General features: G+C 37.8%; 1 protein-coding gene across 1 annotated transcript in view; it reads right to left on the minus strand.

Annotated features, from left to right (window-relative positions):
- The window catches only part of b4galnt4a (beta-1,4-N-acetyl-galactosaminyl transferase 4a), a 186,546-nt gene that overhangs the window by 52,094 nt on the left and 112,347 nt on the right, over window positions 1-22,105 (minus strand). Inside the window, exons 4-6 of the mRNA XM_037683178.1 lie at window positions 14,459-14,554; window positions 12,564-12,654; window positions 10,671-10,771 (exon numbers count right to left, since the gene is read on the minus strand). Of these exons, the coding sequence (XP_037539106.1) occupies window positions 10,671-10,771; window positions 12,564-12,654; window positions 14,459-14,554 (288 nt within the window). The remainder of the gene's footprint in view (window positions 1-10,670; window positions 10,772-12,563; window positions 12,655-14,458; window positions 14,555-22,105) is intronic.

Consider the following 22,105-nt stretch of genomic DNA (forward strand, 5'->3'; position numbering starts at 1 on the left):
ACATGACACAACAGCATACCATTCAACTACAGTGCCATCTAGCGACTGAAAATGGTAGTGTTCAATATTTTCAGTCAGAATGAATGAAAACGGTCATATCTCAGCCAAAAATTGGATTATAAATATGGGGGGGGGGGGGGGGAATCCATAAATGAGCCGCTTCGGCATATAAGTCGCAGGGCATACAAATTATGCGAAAAAACTCGATTCATAGGCTGAAAAATACGGTATTTGCCCAATACTGATACAGTGATTTTTCCCCACTCATATAGGATCGAGATTTACCCGCGTGAACACCATTATGAGAAAAGTTCTGCACAAACTTCCTTTTGGAATATGTACAATATAGTTGGCGTCACTTTGTTATCTAATGAATGCACTGTCTCAGCTCTTTTTCACATTGGTCAAGGTTCATATCAAAATATTATTGGCAATTTCAATTATAAAAAATGCAAAAAAATATATATATTTTTTTCACTAATATAATTATAGTTGATCTACAAGAAATGTACTGCCAAAGTATTTTCCATGAATGAAAATATGAACATATTTATTTTACATAGTGATACTCACTCAAGCAGGACACAAATCAAGTTCAGTCCACAACTTTGTAAACTGTCTCTCCATCAGCCCACATTAGCTGATCAGTCAGATTCCTCTTCCACAAAGTGAGAATTGTTTAAGCTGCTTTAGCCAGCCTAACTTTTGCTGCCTTCTCTGCAAGCTGCTTTACAAACCACCTCCACCCTGACTCCTTCTTTTTAAAATATGTCTAACTAAATCAATGTCATGTTTGTTTTCATGTTTGTTTCACTCTAGGAGTATTTACTGCAGCTCTCCCTGCCTCAGGCATGTTACAAATACATGCAGAAAGGAAGAGAAGTCTCAGAACAAACAGAGTGCCACAGATACATTTTACTAACTTGCAACTGGATTCTCAGATGATTATATTTTGCACTTCTGTCATCCTGATGGAGCTAAGGTTACCTTGGCACCAATTTACACCAGCAAACCTTGATATCCTGATGTGAAATGACCCATGATAATGAATAATCCTAAAAGTAAAAGTTACTGTACTTTCCATCGTAAACGTTGCACCGCCGTATAAGTCGCATCAGTCCAAATATGTCTAATAAAGTGGGAAAAACATAAATACTTTGCTTTGCCGAATATGTCGCATCTATTATGCATCACCTCTGACACGTTGCGTTAGGTATGCATCACCGCTGACCACCCGGAAATGTGGGCCGTTGTTGTGCCAAAAATCGATTGGCTGCCAAATGGCAGCCGTGGGAACGTGCACAGGAGGACTTTAACAAGAATTTAACAAGATTAACACTTAAAAACAATTATTTGTTTGCTCGAAATTATAGAAAAGTTGTGTCACTGTTTAAATTGTCCTTAATAAATGCACTTTAATGGTCACATCAGCTACATTTCGCCTGGGCGGTGCAGCAAAACTCAGCTGATTTGCCATTTGCTCTAGGAGTTCTGGAGCGAGATGAATAAGGTTTGTATGGCAAGCCAAATGTCTCATTAATAGTCACTTTTACCTATTTTACCTGAGACACTTAGCTTGCCATATTACTCAAGGGCCCTCTAGCGGCTGAAAATGGTAGTGTTCAATATTTTCCATGTCAGAATGAATGAAATCGACAGATCTCAGACAAAAAGTGGGTTATAAATATGGGGGGAAAAACTTATATTAATCGCTTCAGTGTATAAGTCTCAGGACTTGCAAATTTATGCAAAAACGTGCCTTTTATACAGCAAAAAATACAGTACAATATGAAAACGGTGATATATCCAATGTATTAACTTACAAATATCTATTAACTCTAACTTTTAATTATTTGTGCTTCACTGAATTTTTTAATTTTTTAGATTCCACCATTAAAAACAAACATTATTTTTAAGAACGTTAAAGAAATGTAGAAAATCAGGCACCATGATTTCCAATACAAGATAAAAAAAATATGTTTTTATTTATTTTTTCGTTAAGCTATTAGTCTGACAGGGACTTTGTTAATCTGTTACTGAAGACTTTCATAAAAAAAAATAAAAAAAAACAAGGACAAAAGATGCACAACCAAACTGTTCTCTGGTGAGTGGCAGATGTTCTCAAGGTGCACATGCAATATTGACACCAGCAACACAGACACACAGACACACACATGCACACAGACCAAGAATTGCATATTTATGGTTTCACACTGAGGGATGAGTCATTCTGCGTCTACTCATCAGAGTAGGCAAGTCGACACATTTGGCACGACTCGCAACAAACACACCCGTCATAGCATGGATTTAACCCTCGTTACTGGTCGTCATATTTTGATTTTGACTTTTAAAATCAACTCTCAAAAAAACAAAAAAAACGAGGCAAATAAACAGAAATAAGAACAGCTGGCCTGTGACATATCTGCTTGTTTATGTTTTCTGGACAGCTGCATTTTTCTTGTGACAGTGAAAATCTTGTTTAATGCAGTTTGGAAAGCCTGCAGCTACAGTCATTATACATAACAGGCAATACCGCCACAGTCCTGACTAAGTGTGTAATAAAAGTCTATAATGCATAAGACAAGGGACATGTGCAAATAATTCTATATTTGTCAAAGATCCAACTGCTTCCTGGGCAGTGGTGTTTTGGTTTTGGACCAAATTAAGCCAATGTGCAATTGAGTGTTGTCTGAGTCCAAATTATTGTTTGGATGATTGTGCAAACTTGTATAACAATTTCAAATGAGACACGAATTACAAAAGTTGGAGTGGAGTCAAGTGGCTCGCTCCACCTCTTAAATCAACTGCGATGAACAGAACTTCATGTTCATGGCTGAAAAACAGAGTCATACTGAAAACCTGTTGCATTCTGACCAAAAACATGTTACACAAATTTCATCCAGACCTCAGAAATGTGTGTGAAGCTGTGAAACAAAGCTATAATATGTTGTGTTTCAACAAGGATGTGTTAATGTGGTAAAAACTGAGCTTCCACCGCAAAATGTATTAAGTGACATTTTGGGCAATTGCCATTCTTCGAATTACCAAACCATAAAAAACAGATTCACTTCTTCAAATAGCCATAATTCATTCACAGAGCAAATGCCTGTTCAAAAATACATTTATAAATATTCTCCAAACGTAAGTAAGTAAGTTTCTTTCGACTGTTCCCTTTTTCAGGGGTCACAGTGAGCAAACTCACATCAAAGGTTTGGTCATTTGTTTTATGCTGGATGACCTTCCTGACACAATCTGGGCTCAAACCTGCAACCTCAGGATTTCAAGACAGTGGCACTGACCACTGAGCTACCGCAGCCCCTCTTTAAATGCTTTTTAGCTGCTGTATTCATACCCATATGCTCACAATAGACTCATGTTCAGGCTGCTGTTTAATATACTACTTTATATTATATTATTATTGTTTAGCGAATATTCAAAAAATTCCTGCGGGATCAATGAAGTTATCTTATCTTATCTTATCTTATCTTATCTTATCTTATCTAACTTTCTGTGAAATTCTGAATAACCACAGAACTTATGAAAACTAGGTAATTATTCTTGTTTCGTTCTTTGTTGATGATATGTGTACATTGTATCATTTCATGACTTAAATGTCTTTGTATTAATCAATGATGTTTCATTCACCCTCTCCTCTTCCTCAAGCATTTGAAGATGGAAATTATTCTTTAACCTTCATTTTTTTATCTTTACATGTGGTCTTTGCTGTTAAAATCACATTACTCTTCCAGCAGTGTTGTTTTTTAAACATGCTGATTAATTGTCATATTGACAACTAACTTTTGTCATATTGACAACTTTTACTGTATCATTTGACTGGATGGAGGATTAGAAGGTTAGATTTCAAAATGTACGGGTTTGTTTTCTTATAAGTTAAAATTCTCCTTAGTAAATTTCCTTCAGAATGAGCAGAAAAGAAATGTGTCTTTCTTTCATACAGGTCGAAGCAGATGGCCACTTTTCCTGAGCCTGGTTCTGCTAAAGGTTTCTTCCCAATGAGGGAGTTTTTCCTTTCCACTGTTGCCTTTGTGACTTTGCGCTATATAAATGAATTGAATTGAATTCATTGGTCAGGTCATCCACATGATCCCAACCAAGACATAAAACTATCCATCATGATAAATAAATAGACTGTACTTATATAGCACCTTTCTATCATACAGCACTCTACTAGATCTCTACAAAGCTAATTGAACAAATCGTTCTAAAGAGACTAATCAGTGCTTTAGATCACATTCAAACACTGATGGGACACACATCAGAGGCTCTGAGGGGTTCAGTGTCTTGCCCAGGGACACTTCGACATGCGACTGCTGCTGGATTTGAACCCCCAACTCTCGCATTGGAGGACGACTTCTCTAACCACTCAGCCACAGCTGCCCTCAAATACCTGAGCTTTAAGCTCTTCCTCTCTTAATTATTTCTATAATGCGCTCCCAAGTCTTGAACAACAGAACCCAAGAGAATCTACAGAAGAGGAGCAGAACAGTGATTCTCCAGAACAGGCTCTTCCAGACAGACTCTCTCTGTTGTCCACGGCTGCTCGGGCAGCATCGACTGCACGTCTCCTCCTGATCCAAACCCAGCTGCAGTCAGAATCTGCAGTTTCTTCAGTTGTATAGGATTTACCCTTTAAAGGGATTGAACTTTGTTTTATCGAACAGATCCTTTAGATATTTTTGTTTTTACATTGAGAAATAATCCATATGCACTTTGTTGCTTTGGAAAACCTTTTCCATGCTAAGACAATGCAAACCAGACACGGTTGAACCAATCTCCAACTTGATCTGTGAGAACATGCTGCGTGTTCTCCTCCATCTGAGAAAATCACCTCCAACAAACTCAGTGATTTGAACTCCTGGGAAACTGATGCCAGACCAACATGGGTCCTGAGCTACAAACATCTGACAACCTGTTCCTGCAAGCAGCGATGCCCTCCTGGAGCTGTTCCAAGGTCCCTCACAGGACCTCTCTATAGCCTGTGATCATGCAACATCCATCTTCAGCTTCTCCTGAAGTTACAATTATTTAACCTTTATTCTGGGTTATTAACAGATAAACTCGTTACTCAACAGTACTTTTGTTTTTCTTGACTACTTTGAGTAAACCTTTTAATCCTGATTTTCTTTAAGTTAGTCAGTTGTAGTGTTTCACTCCTCTTCTTCGATAGTAATCTAAAATATAAACCTATATTTTAGATCAGACAATATTTCATGATTCATCGTCCTTACCATTAAATTACTGGAACCATCATATTCAAAATTCATTCCGTGGTTTATAAATAGTTTGCAAATTTCTGCTTTTGTAATAAAACCACATAAAATAAAAACACTTTTTCTTAATTCTTGTGTGTGTTTCAGAGGGTCAAACTGTGCTATGAACCTACTGTTGATTCCAATACATAAATCTAAATAAACTAGTGTTAGGAATAATCTAAACACAATGCAGAGTACTAAATTATATTTGTATTCATGCATTAAATGTGTTCACTACAGTATAAATATATATCATATTACCATATATTAAATATAAACAATAAATATACAATGCATAAAATAATGTGTCTCATAATAAGGAACCGTTCAGAGAATCAGGTTGTAAGTAAACATCTTAAAAATTAATTTAAAGAGGCACACCCTATCTTTCTGAAAGACGGAGAGCTTTGGTTGGGTGAAGATCTTTTTAACTTAGTATGTCTCATTTTAGTTAACACACTCTACACTGAACTTTACCAAAATGGCTGCTGCTGAGAGACAAAACAAACTCTGAATACTTCAGTGCAACTAACGTAATTACTAAAACAAAGAGGCCAAGGGGTCTCAGAAATCTTGTAACTAATATCAGTTTCAGTTTAAAGAACATGGATGATTACACTTACATATTACCAGTGGTGGACAGTAACGAAGTACTTGAGCACATGGTTCCGGGAATTTACAATAATGAATCAAGCCCAGGCGGCTCCAGGAAGTTATTAACCATAGGTGTTGAAAAAGTTTTAAAAAATCATGCAAAAAAAAGGATAAAATTTCACATTCCGGGAGAGCAACTGAAGATACATCTCACACGCTGACGGTCCACAGCACCCCCCATGGGTTTTGTCCTAGTACTCCGATTTCCTCCCACAGACCAAAAAACATGCATGTTAGGCTGATTGGTAACTCTAAATTGTCTCTAGGTGTGAGTGAGGGAGTGAATGGTCGTTTGTCTCTATGTGTCCCTGTGATGGACTGGAGACCTGTCCAGGGTGTCCCCTGCCCCTTGCACAGTGATTGCTGGACAAGGGCACTGGCGACCCCCGTGACCCAAAATGGAAGAAGCGGGTAAAAGATAATGGCTGGATATTTAGCAAGGTTGAGCTTAGGGTAGACCAGCATCTATGATGGAAACTGTGACAAAGTCAGATGGAAATGAGCATCTCGTTTTGCTGTTGTCTCCTAAAGTGATTACATCTTGCTGACCCAGTTTCCCGTGAGTCTCTGTGAGCAAATGTTTGTCTTTCTGTGGCTGAAGTTTGAACAAGACAGAACAGGTGCCACAATGTACACTTTCAGCTTGTGTCTACACTCACAAATATGCTCTATGGTGCAGCAACACATGCACAACCTTTTTCTTTTTTATTTTAAGACAATGCATTTGACATACCCGCTTCAGGATCATAAGGGTAATCAGAACTATGGGAGGCTAACTGTGTAAGAGGTGGGCTATACTCGATGCAAATCAGCATAAGGAAGAAAACCTGCAGCCAGGTTAGAATAACAAATTACCCTGACATGAACGTCTTTAGACTGTTGGAGCAAACCAGATCATCAGGCACAGACAGAACATACAAAGTCCTCGCAGTAACTCGTTCTCAGGTTTGAGACCAAAGTCTTTCCTGCTGTGAAGTGACAGAGCAAGTCACTGAACCATTGTGAGAATCTTTTTTTTTTTTCATGGGGGTCTTTTAGTATCAGCCCAGCCCTGATCTGGCTCTGTGTGAAACTGAGGGAGCTGTCTACACATTCTGACCCAAGGAAAAATCTCATTACAGATTAGAAGGCATAGTTCATCTCTGTGTGCAGAGATAATGTCCAAGCAGCAAAAAAAAAAAAGACTGTTCTCATGAGTACAACTCTATTCCTTTGCCCCCTTTTATTTTTTTAACAAATTGTACTTTTTTTTAACATCTTATTGCTAACATCGATGTGTGGGTGTGTTTTGAAAATCGTCTGTGTTCGAAAACAATTCCAGCTTTGCCTTTCCGATGTAAAAACATGTAAAAGACAGACACACACCTTCCCAGACAGCTTGGTTTTCTTTTATTGACGTGCCCTTCTGGGAAGATCAGTCACATTTGCCAGACCCTACGTAAGCACACCAACAAAATGCTGACAGCGGTCTCCATGGAAACGTCACGGAAACGCTTCAGCTCCCCTCTCTTTCTGCCCCGTCACGGATAAATGTCTCATAGCAGCAGATTCCATTTATAGCAAGTTCACAATTGAGGATGGCACTGCTGTGACAACCGAAATCAAGAAACAACCCCTGACTATATGTGGACTTTTTGAGCTGTGAGTCGGGTCATGAAGAGAACAGGAGAAAACGGCTGGCCAACAGAACGGGGCAAAGGTTAAAGAAACCTGCAAAAAGTGACAGAATAATAAAACCATTAACGTTTATGCTCAATAATCCAGGTAAAAAAAATCCAACAATGGTCAGTCAGGTCATCTGGACAGTTTCTTTTTCTGGACGTAAACCATCTTATCACCAGTAAACTGGTTGGTCCACTGTAGGAATGTACTGCTTAGTAGGGGAAACAGTTTGTTTGAGACTCCTCAGACTGATGAAGCCCTTCGGATGGAGGGTGAAACATCTCTCCAAAAAAAATAAATAAATAAATAAACGGTCCAGATGACCTGACTGACAATTGTTGGAATAAAAGCATCAGTTTAGTTTATGTTGTATTATATCTGCATAAATGGTGTTACACAAACAATATACTAGAAGGTCATTCATGGTGTAAAATGCTAACCATTATCTTAATCACATCCCAGTTCAATGCTGGAGTCAACTTTAAAACAATCTTGCACCAACAGCAGCAAGAATGTCCAAAAGTCATTGATTTTATCTTTTCTACAAATACAAAACTCTAAATGTGTCAAGTATATTTTATATTCTTTCACCAGACAGATGGCTATAGACTAGTGTGTCCCATTAATTTTTACATATTCATTCTGATAATAAAGGGGAAAGATAAAATGGTCTGTGATTATCTCATTTTTATCAAGAGTTCTGAATTATTGTAACAAATTGATGTAAGAAAGAAAGGAGGACAGGGTGTTAGTGCTCCTTGGAGCCAAAAGTCTTTAAAAGTAAGTTTGGCGTTGAGCCTGCTTTTCAGTAAATCCCTGTCAGTTCCTGCTTACGGTGTAAAACTGATGCCAGGAAGGACACAGCTTCATGCTGTTTATGAAACTCCATCTTAAAGTTTTACAGCTACTTCGGGTCTTGCAAAAAAAAAGTCAACAAATTTTACTTCCTTTGAGAGAATGCCTTTTTCCATCTTGTGTAAACATGTGGGCCGCTAACTGCAGGAAGGGTCAACATTTAGACTTTCATCTGTGACACAATGTGCCTTTGCAGATGGAGACCACAGTGATGTCTGTCTGTCAGCCGGCGGCAAAATGAATGATTCCTGGTCACACCACTGCTCCTCTGCCTGCAGCTCGATGATTTCTGCACAGCTAAATGTCACATCAATATTCACAGGCTGCTAATTAATCTCCGCTTCCATGGAACCGGCTGACATCTCCTATCCTGTTGGCATACAGATGGCACTGTAGCTGGACTCTTGCTCTGAAGGCAAGCTGGGAGCGCTCAAAGGGTAAGGTTCAAATTGCATGCAGTCTGAAACATCTCCCCCTTTCTATCGCTTTACTGAGCCCAAAGCAAAGACTGCACAATAACATTTTTGCTCATGTCTGTGTGTTTTTTTGCACCATTAGTAAAATACCTCATGAAGCACACATTTTAATTAAACTCCCAGAAAGTAATCACTGGATGGGCATCTGCAACCGTTGAATTTCTGGAGTCAAACCAATTTAAGATGGCTGCTACAGCTTAGTGAACACAAAAATGGCTAAAATGATCATTTTTACAACCCATATTAGGCTAAAATTAGGTGTGTTAGTAGCTGAAACTGATTGACAATTTATTATTTACTATTTATTATTTATTAAACAGGTCTCTCTTGAAAATGACTCAATGAGATTAACATGTATAATAAAGGTTGAATGCAAAATTATATGAGCACTAAATAATTGCACAAGATCTTAAACTCTGTCAGCAAAATATCTCATGAACCACTGAATTAATTTTCTTTCTTTCGTGTCTTTTTGTTGATTATTACCTGCATGTTGACAAATATGGTACAAAACCATGCATAGCAATCAAATTTTAACATAGTTTAACCCACAAACAAATCCCCAGACAGCAGGCACACCCACACACAACTAAACTGAAGTAAAATAAATAACATTTGCGGAAGGTAGAAAAAAGATATACAATTAAATAATGCCATCATTGAATGAATTTTAATGGGACGTTCAGAAATTAATCACTGGGTGTACGTCTGAAAGGATTCAACTTAATTCAAGATGACAGCTTTAGTCAATTGACTTCTGAAAATAAAACTGCCCTCATCCAATTTCACAGATACTGAACTAAAATCTGGTGTGGTAGTAGCTGACAGTCATACAACACATACTCAAAGCACTAACAGATCATACAAGCTCCAAAATGGCTCTACCTGTCATTTCTCAGCATAAAATGATCTCCGTCTAAAACCAGGCATGAAAGGAAGTGATGCATTTCTTCAAGAGACGCTAGGTCTTTTATTTAGATTATGTATTTGCAGTCACAATATACTTTAATAACAGATTGAAAGGAAAACTTTTTTCTTTTCCACAGGATGGAAATTTGTTCACAGGCTTGTCCGCTGAAGAATTTGGGTCTCATGTTTTCTGAGCTGTGTGTTGGTGGTGAGTGATCACTGTAGTGTTGATTGTAGTGGGAAGAGGTGAGTGTGTGCTTAAGAACAAACAAGGTCAAACTATTTCTTTTTCCTCACCGTTGCAATATAGTTGAGCTCTAACAAAAATGAAAAATATATTGCAGTCAGGTCAGGACCAAGTTCCTACACAATCCAAATAACCACAGTTCATATGCTTGATCTGTCATTGCTGCCGAGCTGCACATGAAAACGAGTCCATTAAACACAACACAGAGCCATGAATCACTCCCTGTCTGAAAATTGAAATAGATTATTAGGTCTGGTATCATGAGAGTTTGGATTTTCCTCATATAGTGTTTAATAAATGCTTCTGAAAAGGTTTTCTTGACAAAAAATGTCTTGCCATTCAATTCATGACATTTACAAGATCATAACCATTTAGACTCCTGGAGAGTCAGATTTCTCTTGTAGTAAAAGCTTGTTGCTAAGCAATACTAAACAGAGTCAGAAGCAAAGATTTGCAAATATAGATTTAGTGAATTTGCTGTAAAAAAAAAAAAAAAAATCTATATAGAAAACCTGGGACCTGTGTATTTCAAGTGGAATGACTCTGCTTGTGGGTGAACTATTACATAAGTCTGCAGCCCAGCTGAGTGCTTACCTGTCCTACGTAGACCAGCAGTCTGGCGTTGAGAGGACTCTCATCAGGGCTCAACCAGAACTCAGAGTTATCATCCGATGACACTGAGAACTGGAAATCACCTGCATGGGAAGAACAAACGAGACAATCATTCATGCTCTCACTCACATCTAGAGACAATTTAGAGGTAATAAAAAAGGCAAAGCATTAAGTAAAACAGAATTGTAGGTGCTCAAAATGCAACAAAATATGCAAAACTGTCTCATGCAGTGGTCAGAGATGACTCATCATTATAGATATGAACTTTTACTGTAACGCAAAGCCCTGACAGCTGTCAAAATAAGTGATGTTTCATTGTTTTTGCTTAGAAGTTTTATGTTTTTAACACATCTACATCATTTAATAACTGTTTCAAGGTTCACGTAGTTCCAACTCATAAGAGTTTTTATAAAAATTGAGCAATTATATCCCTTGTCTTTGTTCACAACTAAATTTTGGGGCCGATAGTATTCGTCATTGTTCAAATGTAAACAAACGACTCATAATTACATGATTCTGCTGAGTTTGTGCATTTATTACAAATTATGCAGTAAGCTTTTGGTAGTGAATGATGCATGTTGAATGTTTTATTTATCATAGATTATGAACACATACAAAAAAATTGTATATTCTGAAGTCTTTGTTTAAACGTGGGGTCTTTAGGATTGTGAACAAGCTGGAAATTTAATGGGCAAATTCTAATTTTAGGCTAGATTACTTTCTGGCATGACTATTAAAAATGATTTTTGTTATATAAAAAATGACAGTTCAGTGGTAAATATAGTGCAGCTACATAGACTAAAAGGCTCTGAATGAAGAATTCTACAGGGAGGCAGATTCCAAAAGAAACTGTATTTATTGACAAATTGTTAAAATTAACAGGTCAAATTATTGGGTAGTTCCAGGATGATCTCAATAAATTCTTCAGAAATATAGAAAAACATAAAAAAGGGCACAAAAGAATACTGTGAAAAATGTTGCAACATTAACTAAATATCTATTTCTTCCTCTGCTGTTGTTTGAAAGCATTATCCAAAGTCATGCATTAACATTACTACCCACCGTGCATTAAAGGAGGCTGTGCTCCTTAATTATCACCATAGTGAAGATTTATATTAAAATCTCATCTGTAAAAGTTAATTGCGCCAACATTGCTAAACTGTTTTTGAACTGAAATCAGTGCTTCCCCCTAATTTATGGTTAGACACGGCTGCAGTGCAGTTATAAAAGTGGCTTACAAATATGTAGATTTTTGTACACAAAGGAAATATTACAGAATATCAATAAAAATTAAAAAACAGACAAATTGCTTTGTAATCCAAGCAGATTTGCAATTACAGTATTACAGAATACTTGACAGACGTACAGTATGTTTAACTCTCTTGGCAATTCATACCTGTTTGGATCTACTCACTCATATTTTACAAGTACTTATGTCTGGCAGAATAAAGGTGAAGGGCACTTGTTAGAGCTCACACTGAGCCACCGAGGATGGTGTGACCTTTACACCATCAGCTCCACAGAGCCATGTCACTAGTGAAAGCTATAAGAGTCTAAAATGAATGGTAACCTAATTATTAGCTTCAATTCTGCAATTTGTGTAAGGGCACTTAAACATTAAGGCTTTTTCAGTTCCCATGGCAACTGGGTTCCAGGGCAGGGCCATGAGAGGACAGAAATTAGATTTAGCTGTGAGATTCTGGCACTGAGTTTCAATAAAAAATAAAGGAAAGAAAATGTGAAAATCCACTACATTAGTGGCTCAAAGGCGCTTGGATTAGAAGAGCTGTGGAAATCGCCCATTCTGATAAAGGACACATGCTTCAAGGTCCTCAGCGTCAAATCAGGGACTGAAAAATGAAATGAACTAGTTACCATCTCTGTAGGAATGAAGGTAACCAAATATTCTCAAGCCATAGTTCTTCCACTTTGGAGCCACTGCAAGCTTCTTCACTGTCGTTCTTGTCTAAAAAAATTTAAGAAATTACAAATATTAAAAATATATATATATAATTCACTCCACACCCTAAAATGTGAACAGCCTGAGGTGGTACTCATGCTTCATCAATTATTATTGAGACTTTTGTTCCAGGAAAAGGACAGGACAGGAAAAGATGCAAACAGCTATTTCAAATCTTATTTTCAAAAACATGTACATGAAAATTGAAATTGTACATAAACCGTCTACATTGATAATGTAATAGCCAAATATTTCTCCTATTTATTTGTTTATCAATATATGTCAAAATTAGTTTATTTATGAAAGCAGTTCATTAGTTTATTTATTGGCTCTAAAAGTGAACAGTTTTTAATTTTTTACGCATAAAAATGTACTGTAAATAAGGGAAGATAAACAGATTCCCTAAAACTTAGTGATTTAACCATAAAGTCTAAAGTAGGGGTGCCCACACTTTTTCATCATGCAAGCTACTTTTAAAATGATCAAGTCAAAGTGATCTACCTACTATAAGGCCGCGTTTATACAAGAACAACCTCTGGAAATGTTAGGGGTTTTTATGTTTATTGAGGGTAATAAACAAAAAAAAGAGTGTTTACACGAAAAACGCTGTAGTTTCCAAGTCAGTTAGGTTGCCAAATTAGAAATTATGAACGATAATACTGTTGCTTTAAAATAATAGTATTTTTACCTAAACTGTTATACTGTATGTGTTGAGTAAAGATATTCTAAGATGAGGTGTGTGCTGTGTTTGCTGAAAATATGCACAGAAAAGGAGGGGGTAATTAAGACATTTTAAAATTATCTGGCATCCCTGATGCGGCATTCATTGTGCATGCAGTATCTGCATGATCACAGTTATGTATAAACTGGTGAATACACCAACGTCTCTTTGAACTGGATTTTACAAATTTTGCTCCTGAAAAAGGGTGAGCAGCACCAAAAACACTGCTCTCTGTCATTCATTCTAACTGTTGTTAGTGTAGAAAAACTTTTGACTGCAGCCGCCTGTAGTGTGCATGTCCAGCTTCACACATGGAAAATCTCACGGGTTGGGGGAGGGGGTAAATATGGATCAAAATAAATATTTCCCCAAAAAATATCCACTCTGAGACCTGGTTTAAGAGAATGAGGGCTGTGATTGACTGCCCTGTATGTCAATCAAGTAACAAATTTCATAGTGAGGATGGATGATAGGCTGACATCTAATTTTTAATGCCATGCAATCTACCCATAATGCCTTTGTGATCAACCGGTAGATCGCGATCGACATATTGGGCACCCCTGGTCTAAAGTTCTTACTGGTACTACAGGTTCTTGCAGCCTATAAATGCAGAACCAAGCATAAATGTTCTCTCTAAAAGCTACATTTTCAATGAAGACAATTAAACATGCCTACACAAGGCTTTGAAAGATAATTAGTGTCTTACCAGTTTTGCTGCTACAGTAAATAGGACATTGTTCTTTTAAAATTTAGCATTTTGCTGGTGTTGTACTGAAAATAAAAATGATTTCCCTGTTGTAGGACACACATAAAAAATAAAATTCTGAATATTTCCAAATACACCAGCTATTAAACTGACTTAGTTTTCTCAGGTGTAGTTAGCAACAATTATTTTTTTTAAATTGCAAGAAAGTGGTCTAATTCATAAACTGTTTGATCCATTCATCTACCTGTAGTCAAAATGTCGCTGACCACCAATGAAAGGAACATGCTGGAACATGAAGAATTGGGATCTTTGTAATAAAATCTAGGCAGATATTCAAAATGTGAACTTTATAGTATTTTGGCTGCAAATTGACAAATACTTACATGAGGATAGAGAGGGAAGTGCAGGTTTTTTCTGAGCTGGGCTATCGAGGAACCACACCAGTCCTCAAACACATGAAGGTTGGCCTGGCCCTTATACTACCAACACACATGGAGGACATAGGTTAGTGTTCACAGAAACAACATCACATCTGCTAATAAACAGGAGATGACCTTCAGTTACAGCGCTGTGATTACAGTTGAGTTTTTAATTGTTTTAACATATATGATTTTGTATAGGGGAAATGAATAGTAGGTAACATGTATGATGGAGTTATGCTTGTCACCATCCGGACTAACAGAAGAAGGTAGCGGAGGGCTCATTAGGACTTTTGGGGAGAGGGTGAACTGAGGATGTCTGGAGCAGGTTGTCAAAGCCCTCCCTTTACCCATAGTCTGACATTTGCCTGAATTACACAGGGAAATCATGGGACATGGCAAGGACAGATGGTGAAGTCATTCTGCTTTAGGATACACTTGGTGCACATTTGCACACCACCTTCCCACATACAAAAAAGGTCTGCTCATCCACAAGAAGATTATTGTGTCAGGCCAAAAACTTTAATTTGAAATGTAAAAAAACAACCCTACACTTTACAAATGCTATCATCTTTCATGCTTTGACTTTCAGAGTCTCAACACACCTGCAAAGAAAGTTCAATCTCTGCTATCTCGTGTCAACCTTAAGAGGCAATCGAAGTTATTCAGCAACCTTTAAAATCCAGCTCTTCTTAGTGGTATGAGCAGTGCGGGCGCACGTCTGCACAATGTCCACACATATGGCATCCTGTACTGCATGTCAACAGTCTCAGCAGGTTGCCACTGTTATGCTGCCACACACATTTAGAACATCACACAGAGCTTGAACAGAAAGCTGGCTCCCTCTGAAATCACCATGGACAGACACAGTGGATCAAAGTAAATTCTGGCTTCTCTTTTTGGCCCAATTTCAATTGTTGCATGTAGCTTTTCTTTGTGTGGCGGAGCTGCTAGCTATAGAGCAAGGTGTCAGCTGTCAGCTCAGTCACTCCGGATAGTGTGTGTGACCTCCTGACACACACACATTTCATTAGTGGGACTAAAAGAGGGAAACGAGGAAGCATTTCAGGGCAAGCACCTCTTTACCTGCCATGCTACATCCGTGTCTACATTTTAAGGAGAAAGAGGCTGACAGAGGGTGTCACGCTCCTTAAGTGTCATGCATGCATCCTAACTGATGGCCTCACACAAAGTGGTCCTTCCCATTTGTTTCTTGACAGTCAAATAAGTACCGTGCCCACTGACAGCAGAGGAGCAATTACAGCACACGAATTAGACGAGATACTTTTGTTTTGAAAACATGTCATTTGAAAGCAGTGGGACTCCTGTCTCTCCTACACACACACGTGCACACACACGTATATTTGTTGTTGCTGATATATGCTCTCTGCTGGAAAGACTAATTCACATTTAAAAGAGAAAGGGACAGGGGTTTTGTGAGGTGGGCAGAATCAAATCTGTGAAAACCAGGGAGTCAGAAAGATGAACGAGAATCCCTCAAGTCTCGGCACGAAGAAAGAGGGGAGGGATTGTGAGGTTAGAAGGATTTAGCGGACAGGTCTAGCCCTTGTGTAAAATACTTTATACAAAGCCTTTAATAAGTTTCCTGTGGGTTCGAAAAGCAAATCTATTTTTGGTCAGGCCTCCTCTTCTTATCAAGCAACAATAAGTGGGCAGCTTTAAAAGTTTATAATTGTTCATATTCGCATATGCCAGTGTAGCCCCAGAGAATCTAAAGGCTGTAAATTCAGCTTTCTGCTGGAGACTAAGTGTATAATTTGTTTCGATTTGTGGAAAACAGCAAGGTAAAGGTTTTCCTTTTCTTATTTTTACCTGTCTTAAATCAAATGGCATTGCACAGAACAGGATACAAGAGTATCTGAGAAAGTCAGAAGGATTTTCTCCAAACACAACATACCAATACATTTCAAACCCAACAGGACTCTCAGACAGAGGCTGGTCCACCCTAAGGACAAAACACCCATACACAGAGTGGTGTGTGCTGTTCAGTGCAGCGAGGAATGTCCAGATCTCTATATTGGAGAAACCAAAGAGCTTCTTCACAGATGCATGGCTCAACACAGGAGAGCCAGCTCTTCAGGACAAGACTCAGCAGTTCACCTGCACTTCAAGGATAAGAGACACACATATGAGGACCAGAATGTGCACATTTCGGACCAAGAAGACAGATGGTTTGAAAGGGGGGAGAAGGAAGCAATTTATGTAAAACGAGAAAAAAACATCTTTAAACAAAGGAGGAGGTCTCAGATTTCAATGATCTAAAACTTATAATGCAGCTTTAGGCCTGATACCCAGTCATTTTCATACCTATCAGGAATTCCATTCACATCACCAGAATGGCTCCACTGTAAATCTAACTAACCTTAACGAACCCCTATTGTGAGGATTGTTAGGGCAATCTGAATATGTATCTAAGCTTTATAACTCGAACCCCCCACACTGTCTGTTCTTCGAATTGAGAAAACTCCTCGAATGAGAAGTGAAACATCTTCTGTACAAATAAAGTCCAGTAGTTTTTTTTTGTCTTGAACTTTTTTGAATTTACCATGTCCTGGATGACTGAGAATCTTCACCAGCGTATTGCACTGAATAATCTATTTCTTTACCCTCTGTGGCATCAACTCGCACACTTTCTTCCCTGACTTTGGTCCGTGCTGCTCTTGTTATTTTGTCACATTGTTTGCAGTGATTATTGCTTTTCTCGCCTCTCCCAAAGCCTTCAGTCTCACTGCCCCCTAATGTTGTCAAGTCTTCCCTCTGACCTCTCTATTTCGGCATCCATCTCTCTACCTCGGTCTGTGTGCCAAATCCTGTCACTTCCTCACCTCTCTGTCTTTAGTTTCCCCCAGCTCTGCTGTCAGCTGTCACGATAAGATGCTGTTTCTATCACATTTTTCCCCCCAACATCCTTGTTTCTCAGCTTAGGAGGAAGATTAAAGGGATTTTATTATGTGATGAATTAGCGTTTGATTATTTTTTTTGCTTGTTTGATTTTCTGATTGTCTCTATCACAATGATCAAAGTGTATTCTTTCGTTAATATTTATGGGCTGTTCAAACAAAATAAATGGTTCTCTTCGTTACTTTTATTTATTGTTCACTATTAATTATTTTACAATCAATGACACTGTCAATCTACAGACCTTGACAATCTGTGTCAGTATCAATCATTATTTGATCAGGACAAACTCGCTTTCAGTAAAGTAATTTGTCTACAACAACTGACACATTGTAAATACCACCTGTCAGTAATCTGTTAATTTACAATATTTGCACAGTGTCCTTGCATGTATACTTATGTAACTCTTTCGGTTTTTGTTCAGTTTTTCTTGACCACAGTCTTAAGCGTTCCTTTTAAGTTGCACGTGCATCTGCCAGACCTTGCAGTATCATGCAATGTTATGAAAACTGATGTTTACCTGCGATAAGCATCAGAGACAAGCGCTAGCGCCTAAGAAGACATGCACAAACACTTTTACAGTTTGACAAATGCTCAATCAAATGTTCTTAAAAGCCTTCCCCAGAACACTTTAAATAAAATATTTAAGAAAACAATAAGAACCCAAACTTTTAAAATTAAACTCACACATCAAGAGCATCAAAGCATGAACGTGGGAGTTGAAAATACTTTGATTCCACTTGGCTTTAACTTGCTGCACAAACATTTTTATACAGTTTATAACACTGGCTGCATTTCTTAACCCAGCTAAAATGACTCATAAAGTTGAGCGCTTAGTGGCACAAAAAACTAAAACCCAGAGAAAATACTAAAAGCTCGAAAAGCTTGGACTCACTCCTCTGTTCAGGGACCAGATATGTATAAATTAACACTTAAGGATGATTATAATAAATTAAGTTGCTGTATGAACATCAAAGAGCTTGCTATATTTGCTTAAAATAATCATTATATTTTTGTTGGAAAATATCAGGAAGCCTTCTTTCTAGATTATGAACACAGATTTTATACACAGCTAACAGAAATCATTGATCCAAGTTATGACTGTGAAAGGAACTTTTTTTTTTCCACTAGCAACTTGGATAAGAGTAAATTCTCAACAGGAGCATCCTTCTGTGACTATGAGCATGAAAACGTGATTTTGAAGCAAACACAGCAAAACCTGGGTCGTTTTAGTTATTAAAAATTCCACATTTACACAAAACATACACTTCAGACTGCCACTGAGGGGACATACATAAGCCATTAACACCTGTTAAAGACTGAGAGAAAGACCAGAAAAGGAAAAACAAAAGGACAAGCCAATAAAGTAAGAGGTGAGCAGCAAAGAGGCTAAATAAATAAAAAAAAACTCATTAAGAAACCCACTTGAAATGGAAAAAAGTGATTATACTACTCCACACAACTCCATTCTTGAGCATCATCACCATCCTCATCTTCAGCTCCATATTGGTGAGTTTGTTTTCACACATCTTAGTCGTCACGGCTCTCCAGCATCCCCTCTCTCTCATCCATCTGGTCTCACCGTCAACTAAAGTGCAAATCATTTTCTTTCTTTCTTTTTTTTTCTTCTTTAGCAGGATATCTCCCTCGTTCAAAATGTGCTGCCGCCTTCTGCAATCTTGCTGGCACCGAGGCATGGACAAATGGCTGCTCTGTCTTTCCACCGACGAGCTATCACACCAGCTGACACGGTTAATCCCACCTGGATAAGAAAAGGAAGACAGGATGTGCCTGGCAAAAACCACAGGGGTATATACAATGCCCCTTTGCTTCTGCAAGAAAGCCAATTTTATTTCTGTTGATACACAACAATGTTGTCCTGCATTTTAGCTGATTTGGGGTATTAAAATGTAAACATCAGACTCTGACATAGAAGCGCCCATGCAACTCTCGTTTTTCTTCCAGTTTAGTAATATAGATATAAAATGAAGGGAGATAAGTAAGTAAGTAAGTAGACAGAAGAGAAAATGGGCTTTTCGAGAGTATAAAAACAGAATGATTTTATGGTAAGAGGTAAAAGAAACTCTTTTCGCACAAAGAGAGAGGCAAAAACTAGGAGACAAGGTTCATGGGATCTATATTCCAGCTTCATCAACTACTGTAATGAGGATTTGTATAATCTGCCATCTGTCCCATGAGCACATATCTTTTCTAATGCTCCAAATAGAACATGAACAGGCTGAAAATGGCTGCATTAGAAATGTTCAACTGTGGATCATAAAAAATTGTCCTTTTTTATTTTACAACAAGATGTCAATCTTTTATCATCGATGACAAACCAGTAAGGGAATCATGTTAACCACAAAGCTGTTCCACGTCAGACAGAGCCAAGGAGCTGTAAGGCTTGAAAAAATATTTGAGTCCCTTCTCCTGCATCCACCACACATCATCTTGGCAAAAGTAGATCGGAAAGAAAAATAAAAAATTCCTCTAGGCTTGACAGCGAATGTGCTTTTGTTTGAGAGGAGACAATAGTGATGCTTGCTCTCATGTGAGTCACGTGTCTGTGTAAAGCCACAAGATCTTCCACATGTCCCTCTTAAGTGGTAAATAACTGGCTGTTCATGTCTACTTCAGGGAAGGTACTCGCACAAAGACAGAGTGAGAGCTTTCATATTTAGAAAGAAAATGGGCAGAAAATTTGTGTTGGTAAGCCCGTCGACTAAACCTCATCCTCTACTTGCGCCCTCTTTTTAAACCGATGTGAAACAAAACTTAGAAGCACTACATCTGAAATTACACGTTAATTAAATAGTACATGCATTTTACTGACTGATAATACATCCTGTGATCATTTTAAACCACCTAATTCCTCTTAGTGTCTCATTCATTTCCCTCTGTAATAAACATTTTGTGATGGTCATAATTCTTGTCTGGATCTGCATCAGTTTTGCTGGAAATGACAGTTAATCTCTTCATCCCTGACTCCCGCTTCACGTTTAAAAAGTCAGCCAATAGTTTTCACTCTGATCTCCATCTCTTGTCAGTGTCGATGACGTGTCGTGTCCTTGACAGACAAACATGTAGCGGCATGTCAGCGCTAATCCTCTGCCACCTCTGGATGAGCTCACTGGCTCGTCAGGTCATTGGTGTTTACAGAAGACAACCTGCTGTAACCAGCACGTCACACTCTAAAGTAAAACATTTTTCTATCATGGTACAGAGGTTCATGGAGAATTTAGGACTGTCCCCGTTCGTTTTAGATCTGTAAAACAACTGCATTTGACTAAGAATATCTCTGACGTCCGAGTAACCTCTTTGAGTCAGTCTTTGACAGCTGGCAAACAGAACTGCTCCACTTCAGCCAGACTCGCTCCATGTTTTTGACAGTGCCAGCTGAGTGATCCCTTAGTCCTTAGCCACTCTGGCTGTTCACCAAAAGCAACTTGGTGCTGGTAATTAGGACAGATAGGAAGAGCGACCAAAAGAAGAGTTAATCTGACTTTTTTGACAAACTTGTTTTAGGCTTTGTGCAGCAGCAGTGTGAGATAAACAAGGATTTTTTAAAAGATAGAATTCAAACTTAAACTTTGTCTTCTGTGTGAACTTTTCACTCTCACATCATTATGGAGAACTTATTAGCAGCATTGCTGCACTTGCTCTCCTAAGGTCCCACCTCAGAATGTCAATTAGTTTGAGACTTGGGATTTGTAACACGGACTATTTTGTGTTTCAGATACTGCATTCTGTTGCATATTTGCTGTTGAGTTCAGGATAAGTGGTTTGCAGCGGGACCCGAATGGGGCCAAGCTTCAGTTGTTGGACAGATAGCTTTACTTTTGACTCCCAGATACTTTGAATTACAGAGGAGGAAAAGAATACAAAATAATCTGATACCACAACTAGCTTTCCATCACAGTGTTGGACAATATGTATAGAGCAATGATTCTCAAATGGTGGGTCATGACCCAAAAGTAGGTTACAGACCTGTTTTCAGTGGGTTACTGACTTTTGACTGAGCAAAAACATGTGACGAGAAAATCAATTGTCATGTTGGTTTATTGTTAAACTTGTTTTTCTTTTTTGTGTTGGCATACTATGATACCATGTTCTACTGTCTTAAGTACAAACTGCACCATTCTTTCATTCAATACATTTGAGAAGTTTCAATTTTTTTTTTATTTTTTTTTTTTTTATCAATTGTGGTCACAACTTGTCATTAGGGAGTGATGGGTCCCAAAACAAGACCAGTTTAGACAGACAGACAGTCAGTCATCTCAGGGTACTGAACAGTATATGCTAGCTATATATAGTTATATGTGTATGTATGCTAGTTATATATGTATATAGTTATAGTCTATTAATCCCAGGGGAAAATTTGCGGCATCCAGTAGCATAGTCTAATTATACAGACAACAACACACGAAATAATCAAAAAAGAAGCAGAATACACAATTTTTTGAAAAAAAAAAAGAAGACAATATGCACAAGGTGGTAGTGAGTACTACATTCATGATTAATCTATACATACATATGTATATATATATATATATTTTTTTTTATACATACATACATATATATAGATATATATACATATATACATATATATATACATATACATATACAAATATATACATATATATACATATATATATATATACATATATATATACATATATACATATATATATA

Source organism: Nematolebias whitei, chromosome 10 (assembly GCF_014905685.2).
Source record: "Nematolebias whitei isolate Nwh7 chromosome 10, NemWhi1, whole genome shotgun sequence".
NCBI classification, from domain to species: Eukaryota; Metazoa; Chordata; class Actinopteri; order Cyprinodontiformes; family Rivulidae; genus Nematolebias; species Nematolebias whitei.